Source organism: Eurosta solidaginis, chromosome 1, assembly GCF_040869045.1.
Source record: "Eurosta solidaginis isolate ZX-2024a chromosome 1, ASM4086904v1, whole genome shotgun sequence".
In the NCBI taxonomy this organism is placed as follows: Eukaryota; Metazoa; Arthropoda; class Insecta; order Diptera; family Tephritidae; genus Eurosta; species Eurosta solidaginis.
Genome location: NC_090319.1, coordinates 94,549,112 through 94,567,242, shown reverse-complemented (window position 1 = coordinate 94,567,242; position 18,131 = coordinate 94,549,112). Strand labels below are relative to the sequence as shown.

The window sequence follows — 18,131 nt, the reverse complement described above, 5'->3', positions numbered from 1 at the left end:
TATTTCATGTTAATGCATTTAATATTGAACGCTGTCAAAATGCTTCGGATTTAGATCTGCTTAGTTACAGGGGCACAGCGCAATGTGCTGCTCATTTTTGGAGGTTGGAGAAGACGACTTTTCAATACTTGGCTGCAAGGACAAGATTAATGAGTGAACCGCATGTAAATAATCACTTTTTTTGAACTTTATTTTTCTTCTTTGTAATGTTGATGTGTGATTTATTTCAAAGATATTGGCTTCCAATGTCAATAATGGGAACAATTCCATTTTCATTGGAATGTTCGTGAAGCAAACACAAAAGTTCGAAGGGGGGAAAAGGGCGCTCCAACGACATTCGAGCTACTATTAAACTAAGAACTAAGCAGTTTGTATAATTCAAGATAACAAATAAGAGGCTACGAAGGATTGACCGGTAACAGAGCCTACCGAGAGCGCTCAACAACAACAACGCATTCCCAACTTTGCATGCAGTATCCTCCTGTCATCTGTGAATCAATTTCTTCACTGCATGGCATTAAATATCCTCACAGCCCTTTTAGCATGCCCATACAAATTGTCACATAAGGATGTCTTAATCTTTTGTTTGTTTGTTTACACTCGCGAAGAAATCCAAACAAACATAATACGAGTAGGTACAATAACAATATCATTAGATGCTGCAACAACAACGCAAAGTTATCAATAGCAATTGTAGCCACAAAAAAAATATTTTCACGAAAAATACTACGAGCCAACCAGTGATGCCTTACAATTTTCAACTTCAGAAACTGAAACAACAAAAATATTTTTTCTGAAAATTTTTTCTACTCCCTTCTTCGTTACTTGACCAACTATTTGAAGTTCTTGTATACATATTTATGTAGTTACTAAACGAGACTGCATAAAATGTCTCACGCTTGATTCAGTCCTCGTCGTATGACTTTAGCGCATCTAAAACGCACACATTTTTTTCCAAAAAAAAAAAAAAACAGAGAACCAGACAAATTTTCTAAAGCGCTGAATTGTCCATTCGCTCTTACTACAACCCTCACCGTCTCATTCTTCATCAACAAAAAAAAAAAAAAACCATCCTACGTCAACGTCATCATCGCCTTCTGCGTTGCGTTGCTCTGAAGTAGCAAAATGCGTCCGTAACGTTTAGTCTGTACAATTCTAGCTATTCACTACACTTCTCTACCACTCACTCATGAGTTATCTTACTTCTTTGTGATTACATACATACACACAAACCTATTTCCATTTTTAGCCAGCGGCTTTGTTACTCCAACTACACACAAAACTCCTTTGGAAGTCGCATGTTTTCTCCACTTTGAAGATGAAACAACAAACAAAAAAAAAAAACGAAATCAAAAGCGCATTTTTTTAAATTTTACACCCACCTCAACATTCTTTAGACTCTCACTTAGCTCATGCACAAGACTCACGTAGTCAGCCCGACATTTACCCAGCAACCTGCCAGTTAAGTCAAGCACCCGCATGCACTCCCACCCCCCACCTAACACTCCCCAGCCATAGAAAACATATCCAAATCGAAAGCAACCCTGATTGTGTCATAGGCAAATGTACATCTAAATGGATATGTGTGTGTGTGTTTGTGTGCGAAAGTGTATTCAAAAACCATATAAAAAAATTTAGGCCGGCATCATGTCAAAGCCAAATCGCCCGTTGTCTAGCAATGCCTCCATGCCCAGCACCTCGCTGCTGAACTCAAAATTCATACATTAAAATACAAAAAAAAAAAAAAAAAGTTGAAAAAAAAACAACGAAACACCAGAAACAAAGCGCAACAGTGACGCGCCTGAATGTTGCAACACATCTTTTGCTGTTTCCATTCAAAGAAAAAACGAAGTAAAAAATCCATCATTCCGGCATTGAAAAAAATCATCAAGGCAAATGCAGCAGCAAAGGCAAAGAATGGTAAAAGCAATGGAAAAAACCAAAAACTCACCAACAACGAAGATAAAAAATCGTATGCATTCTAAATTTTTTTTAGCAAAGCAAATTTTTTTTCACCAACATTCAAAGCTACCAACATTTTCTTTTACCTCACCCCTCAGCCCTTTTGCGCGCTGTTAACCATTCATCTGTACCACAAACCATCCATTCTCAATACAACACAACACTCAGCTCGTGCGTACCCAGCAAGCAATTTCAAGGCGATTTTCGATATGCTCGAGCCACTGTGTTGTTGCTGTTGTTGCAGATTACAGCCCTGTAAATGCGACATATTTCTGAGTTATGAACAGCCGGTTTGATGAGGAAGCAGCCACTTGTAGAAAGAGGAAATTTCAACTTAATTTGTTAGATGCGGAATATGGAGGGGGATGGGGCGACTTAGTCACAGGGATGTGAGGCAAGATAATTTCAATGCATCTGTTAAGCTGAAAAGCAGAGGAAAAGGGAAGCTCGAATTGGTCTGGCAATAATAGATTGAAAGAAGTATGGAGTTGTTGACAAATGAAATGGAGTTAGTGACGATAATCCGGAAGTTAGAGGTCCCGGTTCTTACCGACGGTGAGCAATGTGGCGGAGTAGTTCCTAGCTGTCACGCTATATGATCACAGAAAATGCAGATTAGTAAGGAGGGAGCTGTCTGAATTCATGATCATGATGAAATAAATTAAAAATCGCCATCCAGCACTGCCCTATAGTTAATATATCAAAGGCCAAATAGTGGAACCAATGGGTGGCATCGGAGGACGACCTGGGTTTGTTTCAGTGCCAGAACACAAAAATATCAATAAGAAATAAGAAGCAGCTTTGCCTATCTCGGTACACGGAGAAAAGTAAATACCACATTCCCTAAATAAACAAGGAGGCGGAGAAGTTTGGGCTTATCAGCCACTAGGTTAAGTTACATTGAATTAGCGTTTCAATATAAGCCTCACATTGGCTGAATGTGTCCATAGTGCTACAAGAATTTGTGGTTATTAAATAACTTCTTCCTCCTGGCAAATACTAGAAGTTTTTTGGGACCCAACTTATTTGCTGACTCGACTCCTGGCAACTATGCCACCCCCTGTAACTGGAACACAAGATGCGACACATGTATGCGACGCCAGAAGGCAGTGTCCAGTTAGTATGGCCATAATGAGTCTTAAGTCTTTTTTCTTTATAGATATGAGCAACTTCGTAAGTCTGATTTCGTACGGTTTGCTCATGATCTTAGCTGAGGGGCTGATCTTGCAGCCCTAAGGAATCCTCCTCATCGTCCTCCCTCCATTGCCATTTCATTGGCCTTTTCGTTACCTTCTATCCCTTCACGACCACAACCCAGTATAGATGTATGGTTCGGCCTAAGCAAAGTCTGTCCATAGCTTGTTTGAATTTCGGGTCACATCTTGATGAAGTACTTTGTGAGATTCTTGCCATAATGGTTGCCGGACTATCAATTTATGTATTGACGCGACTGCAGCAAAGGCACGCTTCTTCCACAACTTGCGCTGCTTTCATGACGGCTACAATTTTCACCTGAGAGACACGACAGTGATCTAGTAACCTGTAGGATCTACTTATTTCTCGATGCATTAATGGGAACCATTGGTATCAGCCACTACTCTTGTGGGTTAAAATAAGTATGGCCACCTCTGTAACTTTACCTTCGCTTAAAAATATACCACAGTTAAACGGGCCGCAGCCCGCGAATCGCCCTACTGGATTCTACCTCATGCCGTGTGTATTGGCGCTTAGGCATCTCTAAGCTATTTTGGCCGTTTCGCAACAAGTTACGCCAGCTATACCTGTGTTGGGAGGCTAAATTTTCTTACAACTGCCTCTCCCAACTAAGTGGAGGTTTCCTACTTCTTCTTTATAACGTTGTTGACTTTCAACCCTTTCGTGAAGCCTTTGGTATTTTATTCACTGCACTGCCTTCGTAAAGGATTTACTAAGTGTTTATATCTCAGCCTTCGGCAAAACCCTCATATATATTCCTTTGATAAGAAGAGACGAACCCAGAAATATGGCATTGGTTTGCTAGTAGCATCGAATACTGTTTGATCTAGGATTTTTCCCACGCCATTCTTCAGAACTATCCCAACGCGATTACAGTAACACTTTCATTAATAAGACAGCTACGACTCGTTTTACGTAATTTTGATATTTCACAATTTGATGATCGTGAGTAAGACTCGCTTTTGTTTTGAGTTTTCCTCAAAATGTTAGCTGGGTAGAGAAAGATGCGTTTAACTGTCTATCGACATTTCCAACCAACACGAATACAGGCAACTATAAAAGGAAATGTGGCGAAATCTACTCTATACTACTCATTTTGAATATCCCTTTTGGGGGGTAATGAAGGTAATGCTTAGGTTGGTAGGTTGGGTTCAACCATCTGAGTTAGCCCTACCATCAGTACTGCAGAAACCGATTGCTGACAGAGGCCGACAAAGCACGGACTAGCTGACCGCACATATGCACAGTGGATTATATTCATAAAATAATAAAATGTATGTACCGTGAAGAAATAACGAACAGTAATAGTATTGCTTTGAATTGAACACTTTTGCGTGATGTAAAACATATGCGAATATAATTTGGGCTGCGTGCAGACATATTTAGCTGGCTTCATACTATTTGATCGATAAGAAGCTATCATGATGACGTCATTGGGCATGTTCAAAGTCCTCAAAAATTCGAGCAATCTACCTAATTGTAAAGGATGTTGGCCAATGATAATGAAGTATCTTCCAAAGGCGCTGGACCAGTGCTTCACAGACACAAAATGGGCGATGTTCTAATTATCACGCAGCACCCGCGTCCACGTCTCATACCATAAGGTAGCATACATCCGTGCCCAGAGTGATGACTGCTCCCAGTTGTATTTAAAATTCATTCGCTCTGCAAATAAAACTGCACCACACTAGCTGATGCAGATAAACTACGAGCTAAATCAAGAACAGCCCCACAGGAAATCTTGCGGATTCTAAGGAGGTAGGTCGCAAACTGTCGAGTGCTACACAGTTCTCACTGCAACGAAAGAACAAAGCTCTTGAACTTGAATAATTGAAGGATGGACCCGTGTTTGCGTACTTAAGGAGAAGTTGGTTTGGGTAACCGTTTGATCCGAACGTCGCTCACAACTACATTCATACCGAGTGAGTAAATTCCTTTGTCAACTGAAGTTATATCAATCACCTCATCACAGCCAGTTTTCAATCAATGCAGGGGAAGAAAGCATTCTACCCAGGAACCCTGTGCCATTTTTGGCCAACTTCATAGTAACCGCTTATCTGTCCAAATAAAACCCTAATCTGCGAGTATGTTTTGCATGTAATATGGAAAAAACGCCTATAACAGGCATTTCTATTTATTGTGGATAAGACAAGTGTGATAACTTCTGCATAGACGTCAAAATTACAAATAGAACGGATCACCGGATTTTCAAAGTGGCTATCGTGCTCTCATCCTGTATCTCTTTCTACCACCCGCTGAAAATAGGCGACCGTATGTGCCGCCATATTGAACATCCTGTCAAAACGCTGCAAAAACGCCAAAAAGGAGCCATCTTGAATATCCTGTCAGGCAGTTGAAGGATAAGATATCACACTTGTTTTATCCACAATGTTTCTATTCTTAGAGTGAGAGGGCGATGTACCGCTAAAATAATAACAATAACTTGACATTTTTCAATCAAAACTATGTCAGCTGACCGGACTCGTTTTAAAGAGAATTGTGTTCACTCCTTTTAAAAAATTGGCTTCTCTTCTTTTACGTTTCACCTTTCTCTAATCTCCAAAACGTTTTTCTAAAATTCAATACAACATATATTTTACCCTGTGACTATATGTAACTTTCTATATGCAAAATTGGGCTTAGTTACTGACCAATTTCATACTCTCGTATTATGAGAGTTGATAATGGTTTTTCGATGACAACAAGTAATTAGTAACAAAATTTTGAAGAGTCCCCAAAGGTTTCAAATTCACATAGTTAGTAGAATCGACTGGTGAAAATTTTTTTTTTGTTTGAATGAGCCGTTCCTTAGTTTTGGGTCCCGACTTTTATTCTGTCCTCAAAAAAGATATGTCCATATTTTACTTTTATTTGTAGACTTTTGTGAAAAAAGTATGAAAAATAAAAGCACGTATGATTCGTTATGTAAACGCTATGGGCATCCCCGAGATCCCATAAGTCACTTACTTCTTATTTAATTGGCACTTAACCGTTCAAACGGTGATGACCTTCAAACAAGGCGCGCCAGCCGCCTCTTCTCTCTGCCAACCGGCGCCAATTGATCCAGAGACATAAAACTTAGCACATAGTTTGCGAGTCGATGGCACTACAATTCGTGGAAAACAAAATGCCGCCAGGTAGCAGACTAATCGAGATAAACGAAAATCCCTGAAAAACGCAGGGGATCTTGCGATCGATTTCTAAGTAACTTCCCGGTGAGCTCGAGACTTGAAACTTGGGCCGTGAGGAAGAACCCGGTGACAATGCAACATTTGGTCAAAAAAATTTCGCTAGGTGGCGCATGGATCGAGATATTAAGAAAATTAATTTTGATTTGGTAATCCTTCAATCCATTTTTAACTAACTTCCCGGTGACATAGAGACATGAAACTTGGCACACAGTTCGAGGCTTGTATATAGTGTTAAACTATATATTTAAATAATTTTATTCTATGTATTATTTAGTATTTTCACTTTTTAAAAATTTTAAAAATAACTAACTAGAAAATTTTCATTTTGAAATAAGATTAAAAGTATTATAACATAAAAAATAATTTACAAAATTAAAGTATATTTTACAAAGTAGATAACCCTACATATACTCCCCCTCCAGTGAAACGAAAAATTTATGTTTTAAATGTTAATTTATAGTGTATATTGATTACTGTAAGAATTTTGTGTTGTAGTTTGAAAATCAAAAAAAATTTGAATTAAGTGTTAATTGCGTTAAAAGTTTATGTTAGTATTGATGTAAGTACCCAATCTTTTGATGATTCGATGTACTTGATAGCATACTTTTAGGTGTCGTTATTGTTGTTGTTGAGGTTAAAAATAACTTAATAGTTGTTTGGTAAATATTGTCAATTATAATTATGTATTTGAAGAACCTAGAATGAGGTTGAATGATAGTAGATGGCAACTTTGTGTGCACAATTACTCAAAAATTAAAAACTTGTATTATGCAGAATATATGTTCAATATATAATTGTACTCTGCATAATGTATGTCCAAGTTGTTGATAAGTAATGAAAAGTTAATTCCTTAATTCGTTTGATGGTGATATGAAATTGTCAATGATTCGTGTAATTTTAATGAGTTTAGTATTGAGTTTTTATATGATATTAATTTCAATATGAAAGAATTGATATTTAGAAAATATGTCGATACAGATTATTTTAAGAATTTTTTAGAGATTTTTTAAAATTGTAAAAATTTGTTTGATTTTATTTTAAAAATCAAAGTTATTGCTCTGTTTTGTGTTATTTTCGAATTTAAAATGAAGATATTATTTAAATATGAATCTATTTGTATTGTGGAGTTTGTATGTCGTTGTTGTAAAATGATAATGATTGTGTATAAATATTTTTGAAAATAAACTGGAGAAGGAGTGCACATAATTAAAAATCTCTTAATGAAAATATTATTTAGGAAAACTAATTACATTTTTGAACATATTTAAAAATTTTATAAATAATTTGTATTAAAATATAAATTGAATACTTTGTTTGTAAATTTTGATAATTGATGTTTCATTTGAGTAGTTTGTTCATAATATTTAAATTCAAAATAGAAGGATCCTATGAAAAAGGTTTTAAGTATATCGTGATATCCTTAGTATCCACGTTTAATTTAAAAATAATTGTTTTTATATATATTTAATTTTAAAATACATTGTCCACCACAAATATTTTTAATTTTTTTAATATATGGACGTGTAAATATTATAACTGATCAAAGTTTTCTTTCGAACTATTTAAATTTGTTCATAAAATTTTTAAGTAATTTTTCTTTAAAAGTAATATAATGATCATTATTAGCTCAGAGCCGATATGTAAACGCTTAGATATTATAGAATTTAAATGACCATCTGAACGCCTTGTGGATCTCACTTCAGCATAATGGAGTATCGCATACTCTGAACTTTCTAAACGCTTTGCCGAGCAAGTTAGTAGCAAGTCATCAACCATATAGAATTCTCCATTTTGATATACTATTAGATCTAGTGGTAGTTTAATATGTGTCTCATCCCCGGCTTTATTAATATATACAAAATTCACTAAATCGATCACTTATATTTGTTGGTAACGATGTAATGGACTTTTGTGAAAGAGCAACAAGTAGCGATTTGTATCTTCATCGGGAAATTGAAAGATCGAGTATTGATCATTGGTTTCTAAAAGTTCACCATTGTAGGTATCTTTTACGTCTTCAGGATAAAATGCGCTGCCAACATGTTTTAATTTTAAATATTGGACAGTAAGACAATTTGTTGGTAAAAGTTTTTTATCTCCGTTTTGGTTATCATCATCATGATGATGATCTTCAAAAAATGTCTTATCACTAGGGGTGAGTTGAATATATAATTAGAATCTTCCAGATTCTTCCGGATCGCCATAAATATATAGTGTTAAACTATATATTTAAATAATTTTATTCTATGTATTATTTAGTATTTTCACTTTTTAAAAATTTTAAAAATAACTAACTAGAAAATTTTCATTTTGAAATAAGATTAAAAGTATTATAACATAAAAAATAATTTACAAAATTAAAGTATATTTTACAAAGTAGATAACCCTACAGCTTGGCGACAATACAACTTACAGAAAACAGAATTCCACTAGGTGGCGTGCTAATTGAGATAACTACAAATCCCTGAAAAACGAGGGGAATCTTGCAATCGATTTTTGAGTAACTTCCCGGTCAGCTGGAGATATGAAACTTGAGCCGTAAATCAGAACCCGGCGAAAATAGAATATTTTATCAAAAAACTTCCGCTAGGTGGCACGCGGATCGAGATAGTAAGAAAACAAATTTTAATTTGGGAATCTTTCAATCAATTTTTAACTAACTTCCCAGTTGCCTAGATACTTGAAACTTGGCACTTAGTTAGAGGCTTGGTGGCAATACAACCTATAGAAAACAAAGTTGCGCTAGGTGGCGCGCTAGTCAAGATAACTGCAAATCCTTTAAAAACGGGGGGAATCTTGCGATCGATTTTCGAGTAACTTCCCGATGAGCCACAGACAAGAAACTTAGGCCGTAAGTCAGAACCCGGTGGCAATGCAATATTTTGTCAAAAAAAATTCCACTAGGTGGCGCATCGATCGAGATTAAATTAATTTATAATTTTAAATCCCAAAATTCTTTTACAAGAGCTATTGTTAAAGTTTTTTAGTTAAAATTCAACAAGACTATGTCTGTATTAAAGGAAAAATTGGCTTCTATTTTTTGGTCCATTTATATAAAGGTAGTCCTTAAAATGTTTTATAATCTTTTTATTTAAAATTAAATGGTTCCCAAATGGGTTTAAAAGATGAAAATTTCCACAAAATTTTTCAAAGTTGCTTTTGTTTATTTTTGAAATGTTTTTTAGTCCAACGCATGACGCAATGACACCAGACAGGTGAAGTCAACAGTACAACAGCAAATATTTTACGGCCCTCCTAATCCGGCCCATGAATTTTAAAATAGTAGTGAGGAAAAATTGTTGGTAGTATTTTGCTACTTTTTCAACTACTTTAGTAATGAAATGTGCGGAAAAAAACCTAACTTGATATATCTCCTCCTTTAAAACGGGACATAAAAGAAAAGAGAAAAGAAAACAGAAGAAATAAGAAGGAAAAGCAAAGGAAGTTGGAGATAAGTCGAGAAAGTAAAAAAGAGGAAGATGGAGAGTGAGAGTAAAAGTAAGACGAAGTAGTAAAAAGAGGTTAACAGGAAGACTAAGTATAAGGATAAGATTAAGAGTTATACTGAGGGCTATACTTGCATAAGAGCAAGAGTAAGAGAAAAGCGGAGAGATTTTAGAAGAACTAAATGGATAAGAAACTTGAATGAGCCGATTAAGGTAAAGGGTTAAGGAAGAGGGTTAGGCAGATAAGAGGCGGGTGAATAGATATAGAAAGTCAAAACAATATCTGTCGCTTTTGATCATAATGGTGGGAGTATTTCATGGTTGTCTAAATGTTTACAGGATTAGCCAGAGCTGTTTAAAATTAAGTTCTGATAAGCCAAATGTTATTTTTTTCACAATCAGTTAATTCTGTAAGCTCTGGTTTGTTGAAGTGTCGTCGCTGTAAAACTTCTACAGCTATATATGAATACACCAGCCAACTTTTTTTGCACAATAAGCCTATTTCAGCGCTTGGTTTACCGTGGTAAATCTTGAATCCTGGTACCAAATATCACGAATTTTTGTATTACAAGCCTCCCGGATACTGATCCACTACTTCATGATATTGTTCCAGATCGTCAGTCATCTCATTTACGTAAGCAGTATGTTTACATATTCCTTAGCTGCGCGAAACGGGATATTCTGGAAGATCCAGTCATTCAATTCCGTTGATTAAAACTTTTCCATTTCCTCTCAGAGAGAGGAAATAAACCCTTCCCACCAAAGGAAATACAGACCGCGGGCATTATTTACTTGCACGTTACTTCATATTTCAGAAAGGTAATAATGTAGTATTTTTTTATGATACTGAAAAAATCAATGCCGGAGATCAGTCAAGAAGCAACACTTGAATTTATGAGGGCGAGTATTGGCAAATGGGACGCCATTTTGTTATATTGACCTCACATGTTTGGTTTATTGTATGATAGTCTAATTAAAAAGCATTTAACGTAATGATATTTACCATTTGCACTTGATATGTTGTTAACTAATATATTAAGAATTTAAAATAATTAAATATAGTCTCACTTAAACTGCATAGTGAATTATTTGCACAACTTTTATATTAAATATTTATTATAATACTCGCATTACATCTTTTCATTTACACCAAACTTGAAATTATCGTTCGCATTATAAAAGTAAATGAAAATTACTTTTACATATTGATCATATCATGTATATGTGTATACGAGTACGTAAATACTATCAACAATAAAACGAAATTACAATTTTGATTGTCAAATTAGGCTGACGTTTGAAGTGTCGCACGCTGAGCTACTTAAAATCATGCTACATTCGGTCTATGGCTATTGTTTTTCTGTAGCAAGATTACTATTGTACAGAGTAACCGAAGACTTAATGTATTTGCATATACATATGAGAGGAGTAAACTTTTACTCCTATGTATCTGATTCAAAGGGTTGGCACACTAATTAATGATGAATAATGAAAAAAAGTTGGTTTCTATAGGACGAAATTTAAGAAATCGATACCAATTATAAACTATCTTGAAGAGATCTGCAAGAAAATGTTGATTTATTCCTTTTAGGCACGGTTTTTCGGTAGTTGCTTAAGCTAAGCTTAAACTAAGTTTGCTTAAACTCTAGTCAAATTTAAAGTCCAGTTAAACTACTGAGCAGTTTTTCAGTCACTCTTTAAAGCCGCCTTTGGGGTAGGCTTTTTTGTACGGCAACACTGTTTTTTTTATTATCTAGATAATTTTTACATAAGGCAACAGCTGGATCTTGTTTACCCAACAAACATGAAAACAAATTTTCTCCAGCTAAATATATATCTAGTTACGGTGGTGATACCCAACATCATTACTTAATTATTCTTAAACCGGATATTTCTCGAGTTGATATCCAACTTCGTTCAACAATCAATATCCAACCTTTGAGAGATTTTGGGAAATGTACAGTTCTCAAATGAATATCCAACACATTTCCCCAGTTGATATCCTACAATGGATATCGAGTTGAGGTGGAGTTGAAAAAAATGTCCAAGGTGGTACCACCGAAACCAGCAGCAGTTTATTGTGAGAAATAAACACCTGGTTGATAGCAGTAATAAAGCATAATTAATCAAAAATAAATTAGATATATTTTATTTATTTTCGTGAAAATACTGTAGTATGGAAGCTTACATTTGAGTACAGTTAGAAAACCAAGAGAACCACAAGTATGAAATTAAATTTTTTTCAGATTGATTCAAGGTTTGATTCGAGATCAAGGCCAGAACAATCATTTTTTTGTAATGATAATTATTGTTTTTTTTTTTTAAATTATTCTATAATTGAAAAATTTTATGTGGTTTTTGGAATAGTAAGTGGAAAATTTTTCAGACAACCTGCCATAGCTGCGCAGATAGATCCATTTCGAAGGGTGATAAGCCTTTATCATCACGCTGCGCTAACCATTTAGCTATACAGCGATGGTTTGTTTGACTGATAAATTGCTACTCCTATTCCTCTTTACCAACTATATTTAATCAGCGTTGCGCCATCTGTTGCAAATCACTAATAATGCTGGATTTGTTTATTGTCAATTACTTTGTTTGACATTCCCAAGTGCTCCTGGTATATTAACAATTGTTTTTGTTTTTTTTTTCAACAGTAATAGCATTTTTGGCTTTACAAAATTCCCTCTTTTACTGAGTACACTATGATTCTCGAGTTGAGCCACTGTTTCGAAACAACTCTTGAGATTTTAGAAGTATGCCTAGTTACAAACATGAGGTCTAATGGTACTCAAGTCCAAATGCTTATTGGGTATATTCGACGCCATTTCGAATGAACGCAAATAACTGATAGGCTAACTAGAGTTTAACGCTGCCAGATCGGCCGCTTAAGCTCAGCTTAAACGACAGTTAAAGTAGACTGAAAAACTGCAGAATAAGTTTAAGCGTAGTTTAACTGTCAAACTGGTTGAAGTTGTACTGAACAACCGGGCCTAAGTGCACAACTTTATCTAAATTTCAGTATGCTGAGTTGCAACAGAAATGTACCTCTCCACTTTATTCTCCACTTCTAAGACCAAAAAGTGTGCCTACACTATTCATCGCAAACGATTCAGCTGTAGCTATTCAGCGCAACTCCTTTTATTGCGACGTATTTACCACTGCGGTATTTAATTGCCGATAGATGGGCTCATAAACATTATCTTAGTGATGGTAAGCGTTTTCTTTTACCCGCGAATGCAGTTGTATATATGTACGAGTAAAAAAAAACACAGCCTATGTTTGTCTACGCTGAGTGTAGGGTGTTTAAATGGCTTTCGATATACCAATGCAATAATTTTAAGCAATTTTTTATAAATTGTCTACCCTTTGTGCTTAACAAACAAAACCTGCATTCAAATAATTTTAATGTAAATAAATAATTTATAACATTTTTGGTATATAAATAAATATCATAAACGCACTGATAGCGCTTTCAGTATAAGTCAAGTATTCGGTGCAAGCAATTCATTTGGAATTAGATTTTTCAAAAATGTCACTTAAACGCTATGGCAACACTCTATGTTTTTTAAAACTTGCATTGTTGCTATTTTGCATTGTGCAAACAGCAAATGCGCAATCGACTGTGAATGGACAAAATGATCAGATGGCTACGGACACGGCCACCTCTATGGGGCGGAGAGGCGACGGTGAGCAAGGTTTCAATTTCACCGAAGTAGTAAAAGAATGCAACTCGAGTTTTACTATACCATTGGGTGAGTATTAGATTAAATAGTAATAACACTGTACAACAGCAACTTTAGAACAAAGCAACCACGATATTTTTCATAAAGGACGACTCGCACAAATACATTTTTCTGAACACACTTATAGTCTAGCAAGTCTAGCTGACTTTTAGTTTGGATTTTAAGCTTGAACTAGTCACAAAGGTGCCTCTAAGGAATATAAGTCCTTATAAAATAGGTAACATATCATACTAACACTTGGTAATTCCACAATTTCTCTTTGCACCACTTTTTACATTATTCCCGCAGGCATCGAAAAGTTGCTGCAACATGTTGCTAAAGATTATTTGGTATTTTCATATATGGGTTAAAAAATAATGTGGAAGAACTAACGGTGGAGAGTTTAAATGTTGGTTTAGGATGTTGAGTTTTGTACATGGAGCAATTCTTTTTAGATGTGCTGGACTATAAATATGTTCCGCGAAAATTGTATTTAAGAAGTTCGTTTTCATGAAACAAAACCATTGTTGCTTTGTTACAAAAAAAGCTCCTAGTTTGTTGTACTGTGTAATTTATAAAAAACATTTAGAGCTTTCCTAATAAAAATATTATATTAGAGTACATGCAGCAATTCAATGAAACGGCAGAATTACCCAACACCACCGATAAAACGGGCATGGTAATTGAGCACAAGAAACACTGTGTAACATGAAAAAAATTAAACTCAGTTTTTTGAATTTTGCATATCAACTGCTGACTGGAATATCACACAATCCCGGCCAATGTTTCAAAACACTCTATCTCGAAAATTTTAAAATAATGCCCGTTTTCAGAATTGGTTTCAAAAACGTGTCATCTGAGAACAAATTCAATACATTTGGACATTAGCTGGGGCATTTATGAAAACAATTCTAACAGCAGGCGTTCTTCAACCGAATTTCGAGACAGGGTGTTTTCGCAACGGCAGCCGATATAATGTAGGCCCTAACAAGTATGGAATAAGTGCTTATTCAGAATTTCTCAGAACCTCATTTTTCATAGGTTGAGGCATACATATATATGTATATGTGCTCATAATAAATGTTTCCTTTTATCCCAAGAATATGATTCATACTGTCATTGCAAAAAAAAAAGTGTTTGTTAACTTTTGCGGGCATATAATTTAATCTTCAGAAATACCGTAGACTTAACCCTCCGATTAACGGTGAATAAATTCAACACATCTTAGCGTTGTCGTCTGGCCAGATGAAATTTGACACTTTGAACTTTATCCACAAATATTTAAACTTTGAAGAAATCTCGTCGCACGCTGTGATTTCCCAGAAATAAATTTGAATTTTTGTTGATAAATTTTGAAATGAATACGAAATATGAGGTCTTATAGGTTTAAAAATATATTCGTCTAGCCAGACGACAACGCTAAAATGTCACATAATCAACTTTGGTACAAAAAAAGATAAAATAGAAAGACAAAAATATCGATTTCGGAATTTTTATAAAGACCGTCTCTTAACTTAAAAAGTCACTAAAGCTTTTCATGATCGGGTTGGTAGGAGTAAAGTTATTCACGAAAATAAAGCCTTCTCGTCTGGACAAACGCAACAATCTATCGGAGAGTTAAGACAAGATATATTTATAATTTACAGTCCTGTTCCACAAAAAATGTCGTATCAATTCATGTGTTGAACAAATTTGTTTAGTTATTTCAACCGACGAGAAACTTGTTGGTCTCAAGTTAACAATATTCTGTAGAAATTACAGATTTTTCAATCTAACTAATTTTTTTGTTAAAAATACTGTTTTCATTGATCATTTTAACAGTGAAAAATTGTCGATATTATGCAAGTAGTTACATCAGCTAATTTTAAAGAGAAACTTACGCTAACAGAGCTTATTACTTTGATCCTATGCCCATAAGGCCGCAGAAATATCTGTTACATCAACAGCCTTCACTTTTATTCTCACGTTGATGAAATTCTGTTATTTTAGCAGATTAATTGGTATTCTTATGGTGATAGTAGTAATTGTTGAATTAACAGAGCTATGGCTTACGCATGATACATTTTTGTTTTTTGATTTGATTGTGGATGTGGTCGATTTAGAATCAACAATTTGTGCAAAGTTGATTTAACAGGTATTTACGATGGAGAAGAATTGACTGAATTTTCAACTGAATTTATCCCCAATTCGGTTAATTCAGTATATTCATATCCCTATTTTTATCAGTATTCCTATCACTCTTTGAGTAGGTCTATAAGAGTGATTAAAATAAATAAATGTAAGGCGCGATAACCTCCGAAGAGATCTAAGGCCGAGCTTCTCTTCTCTTCCAATTTGCGTCGTGCTCCTCTTGATTTTTCCCTACAAATTGGCCGGACGGGACCTACATGTTTCATGCCGACTCCGAACGGCATCTGCAAGGCAGATGAGTTTTCACTGAGAGCTTTTCATTGCAGAAATACAATCGGAGCGCTTGCCAGACACTGCCGAGGGGCGACCCCGCTTAGAAAAATTTTCTTCTAATTGAAAAATCTTATTTCTAAAATTTTGATGTTGCCTTGCCCGGGAGTTGAACCCAGGGCATACGGTGTGATAGGCGGAGCACGCTACCATCACACCACGGTGGCCGCCAATAGACTTTGATTTTTAAGGTTTTTTTTTCATGACCTATAAAAAAAATTTTCATTTGATTGTGAAATTTTCATGTATACCTTGTCCGACCCAAAAATGTCCCCTAAAAACGGTGGCGATAACAGTTTTTTGAAAAAAAAATAAAAAATATACAAATGAAAATTTGTTCAGTAGGTCATGAAAAAAACCTTAAAAATCAAAGTCGAAAAAAGACAAACAATGAAATTTCGCAGGCTTGAAAATAATTTTTTTGTATATGCGTAATAGAACTTTTTTTCCTGAGCCCAAATCCTATCGAAAAATCGATGGCGCGATATCGGTTAACTTTCGTTCATACAAATCGACCCACCCTAATACATATATATAAAATAGGTGGCAAGATTATTGTTATTGCTTCATTAGGGTTTTTTATTGCACAGAACCTTAACCCGAAGTCAAATTTTCAAAATTGATTTTTGAGATATTCGTGTCTAATCTGAAATTAGAAACAGGACTCTATTTTTTTGAAGGTTACGACGTGGTGAGCCCGAATCTGAGTCAAAGCGGTCACGGTATCTCAGGCACTTTTGAGATATTAGAACGTGAAACACCTTTTAGTTAGATTAATTTGAAGTCATGTTACTTCTAGGCCATTTTTTTGAGGTCATTAAGTATTTCTTAGAAAAGTACCTTTCCTACTCCTCAAAATGGAGCTTTTAGAAAATTTTTTTTTTTGCTTCTGAGAAATTGTCTATTGAATTTACTGAGTTTAGCAACTCCACCAATGTAATGCAATTTTTTTTTTCCAAAAACCATTAAGAAATCTAAACAAGTTAAATTTCTGGACAATTCCGGAAGCCCCGGACTAAAATTTCAGATACTGAAAATCCCGAGCGGTTAAAAATCGAGAAAATCGTCATCCCTAGTCGCAGCCTATGAAAAAGGGTGCTTTTTTCCGTTTTCAGCAGAGTTTGAAGGTAAATTTGAAATTCTGAGTAAGCTGTTATATTTTGCTTGATTAGAGCTACAACATAAGATATGCGTGTCTAGTAAAAAATGCATCTTCATTGTTACACAGTGGACTATTTTCATACAAATTTTATTAAATATATATATATATATATATATATATATTATATTCAAGTGTTTCTTGCGCTGTTATATGGAAACAACTGGTATAATTCGTAATTGGAAATTGAATCGTTCCTTAATTAGGAAAACAATGTGGCCAGCGACCGGAGACTCAATTCCCGTTTGTGAAAAGGAAGGGGGTAAGTGTTTATTTATTCTCTTAGAAGGATTTTAGGAAGTTCTTTTTTTAATTTTTTATTATTTTCCAGCGAATGAAACTTGCCCATGCAAACGTTCCTACGCTATTGCTAAATGCCTCATGATACGCGCTATTGTGGATGCCCCCAGCAAGCCGATAGTTTGATGGCAATTTGATGGTCTCACTCGGAACGAAAAGTTATAAACTTTTGCTAAGGAATTGGATCAAATTTATTACATTCATAATTTTGCAATTTAATGCAATACAAATTTTAACATTAATGTACTTAGGAATGCTTTGAAATTTATGCTACTCAATCTTGAACCACTAACATATCATAGTAGACATATATAAAGTGTTACGCAATATATCATCCGCTAGGGATGGGAGCAAGCTTGAGTTACACGCAACTATGCAAATCGAGTTGTAATCACAAAAAATGCTTAAACAACAATAATTAGTTTTCTTGTTTTACTTCTGCAGTAAATACGGATTGATTAGATTGAATGCACATCTCTGCCGATGCATTTTTACTTACTTACTTACTTACTTACTTAATTGGCGCTTAACCGTCTAAACGGTCCAACAAGGCGCGCCAGTCGCTCCTTCGCTCCGCCAACCGGCGCCAATTGGTCACACCAAGGGAGTTTAAATCGTTTTCCACCTGGTCCTTCCAACGGAGTGGGGGCTGCCCTCTACCTCTGCTTCCATA

At 35.2% G+C, this 18,131-nt stretch overlaps 2 protein-coding genes across 4 annotated transcripts in view; one reads left to right on the top strand and one right to left on the bottom strand.

Moving 5' to 3' along the window:
• The window catches only part of LOC137236496 (zinc finger protein rotund-like), a 371,834-nt gene that overhangs the window by 72,641 nt on the left and 281,062 nt on the right, over nucleotides 1–18,131 (bottom strand). The gene's annotated exons all lie outside the window — the stretch shown is intronic.
• Nucleotides 13,310–17,607, top strand: LOC137236497 (general odorant-binding protein 84a-like). The gene is made up of 4 exons (XM_067759174.1): nucleotides 13,310–13,569; nucleotides 14,157–14,218; nucleotides 17,294–17,420; nucleotides 17,490–17,607. Exons 1-4 carry the CDS (start codon nucleotides 13,347–13,349, stop codon nucleotides 17,582–17,584), a joined length of 507 nt encoding a protein of 168 aa, XP_067615275.1. The 5' UTR covers nucleotides 13,310–13,346; the 3' UTR covers nucleotides 17,585–17,607.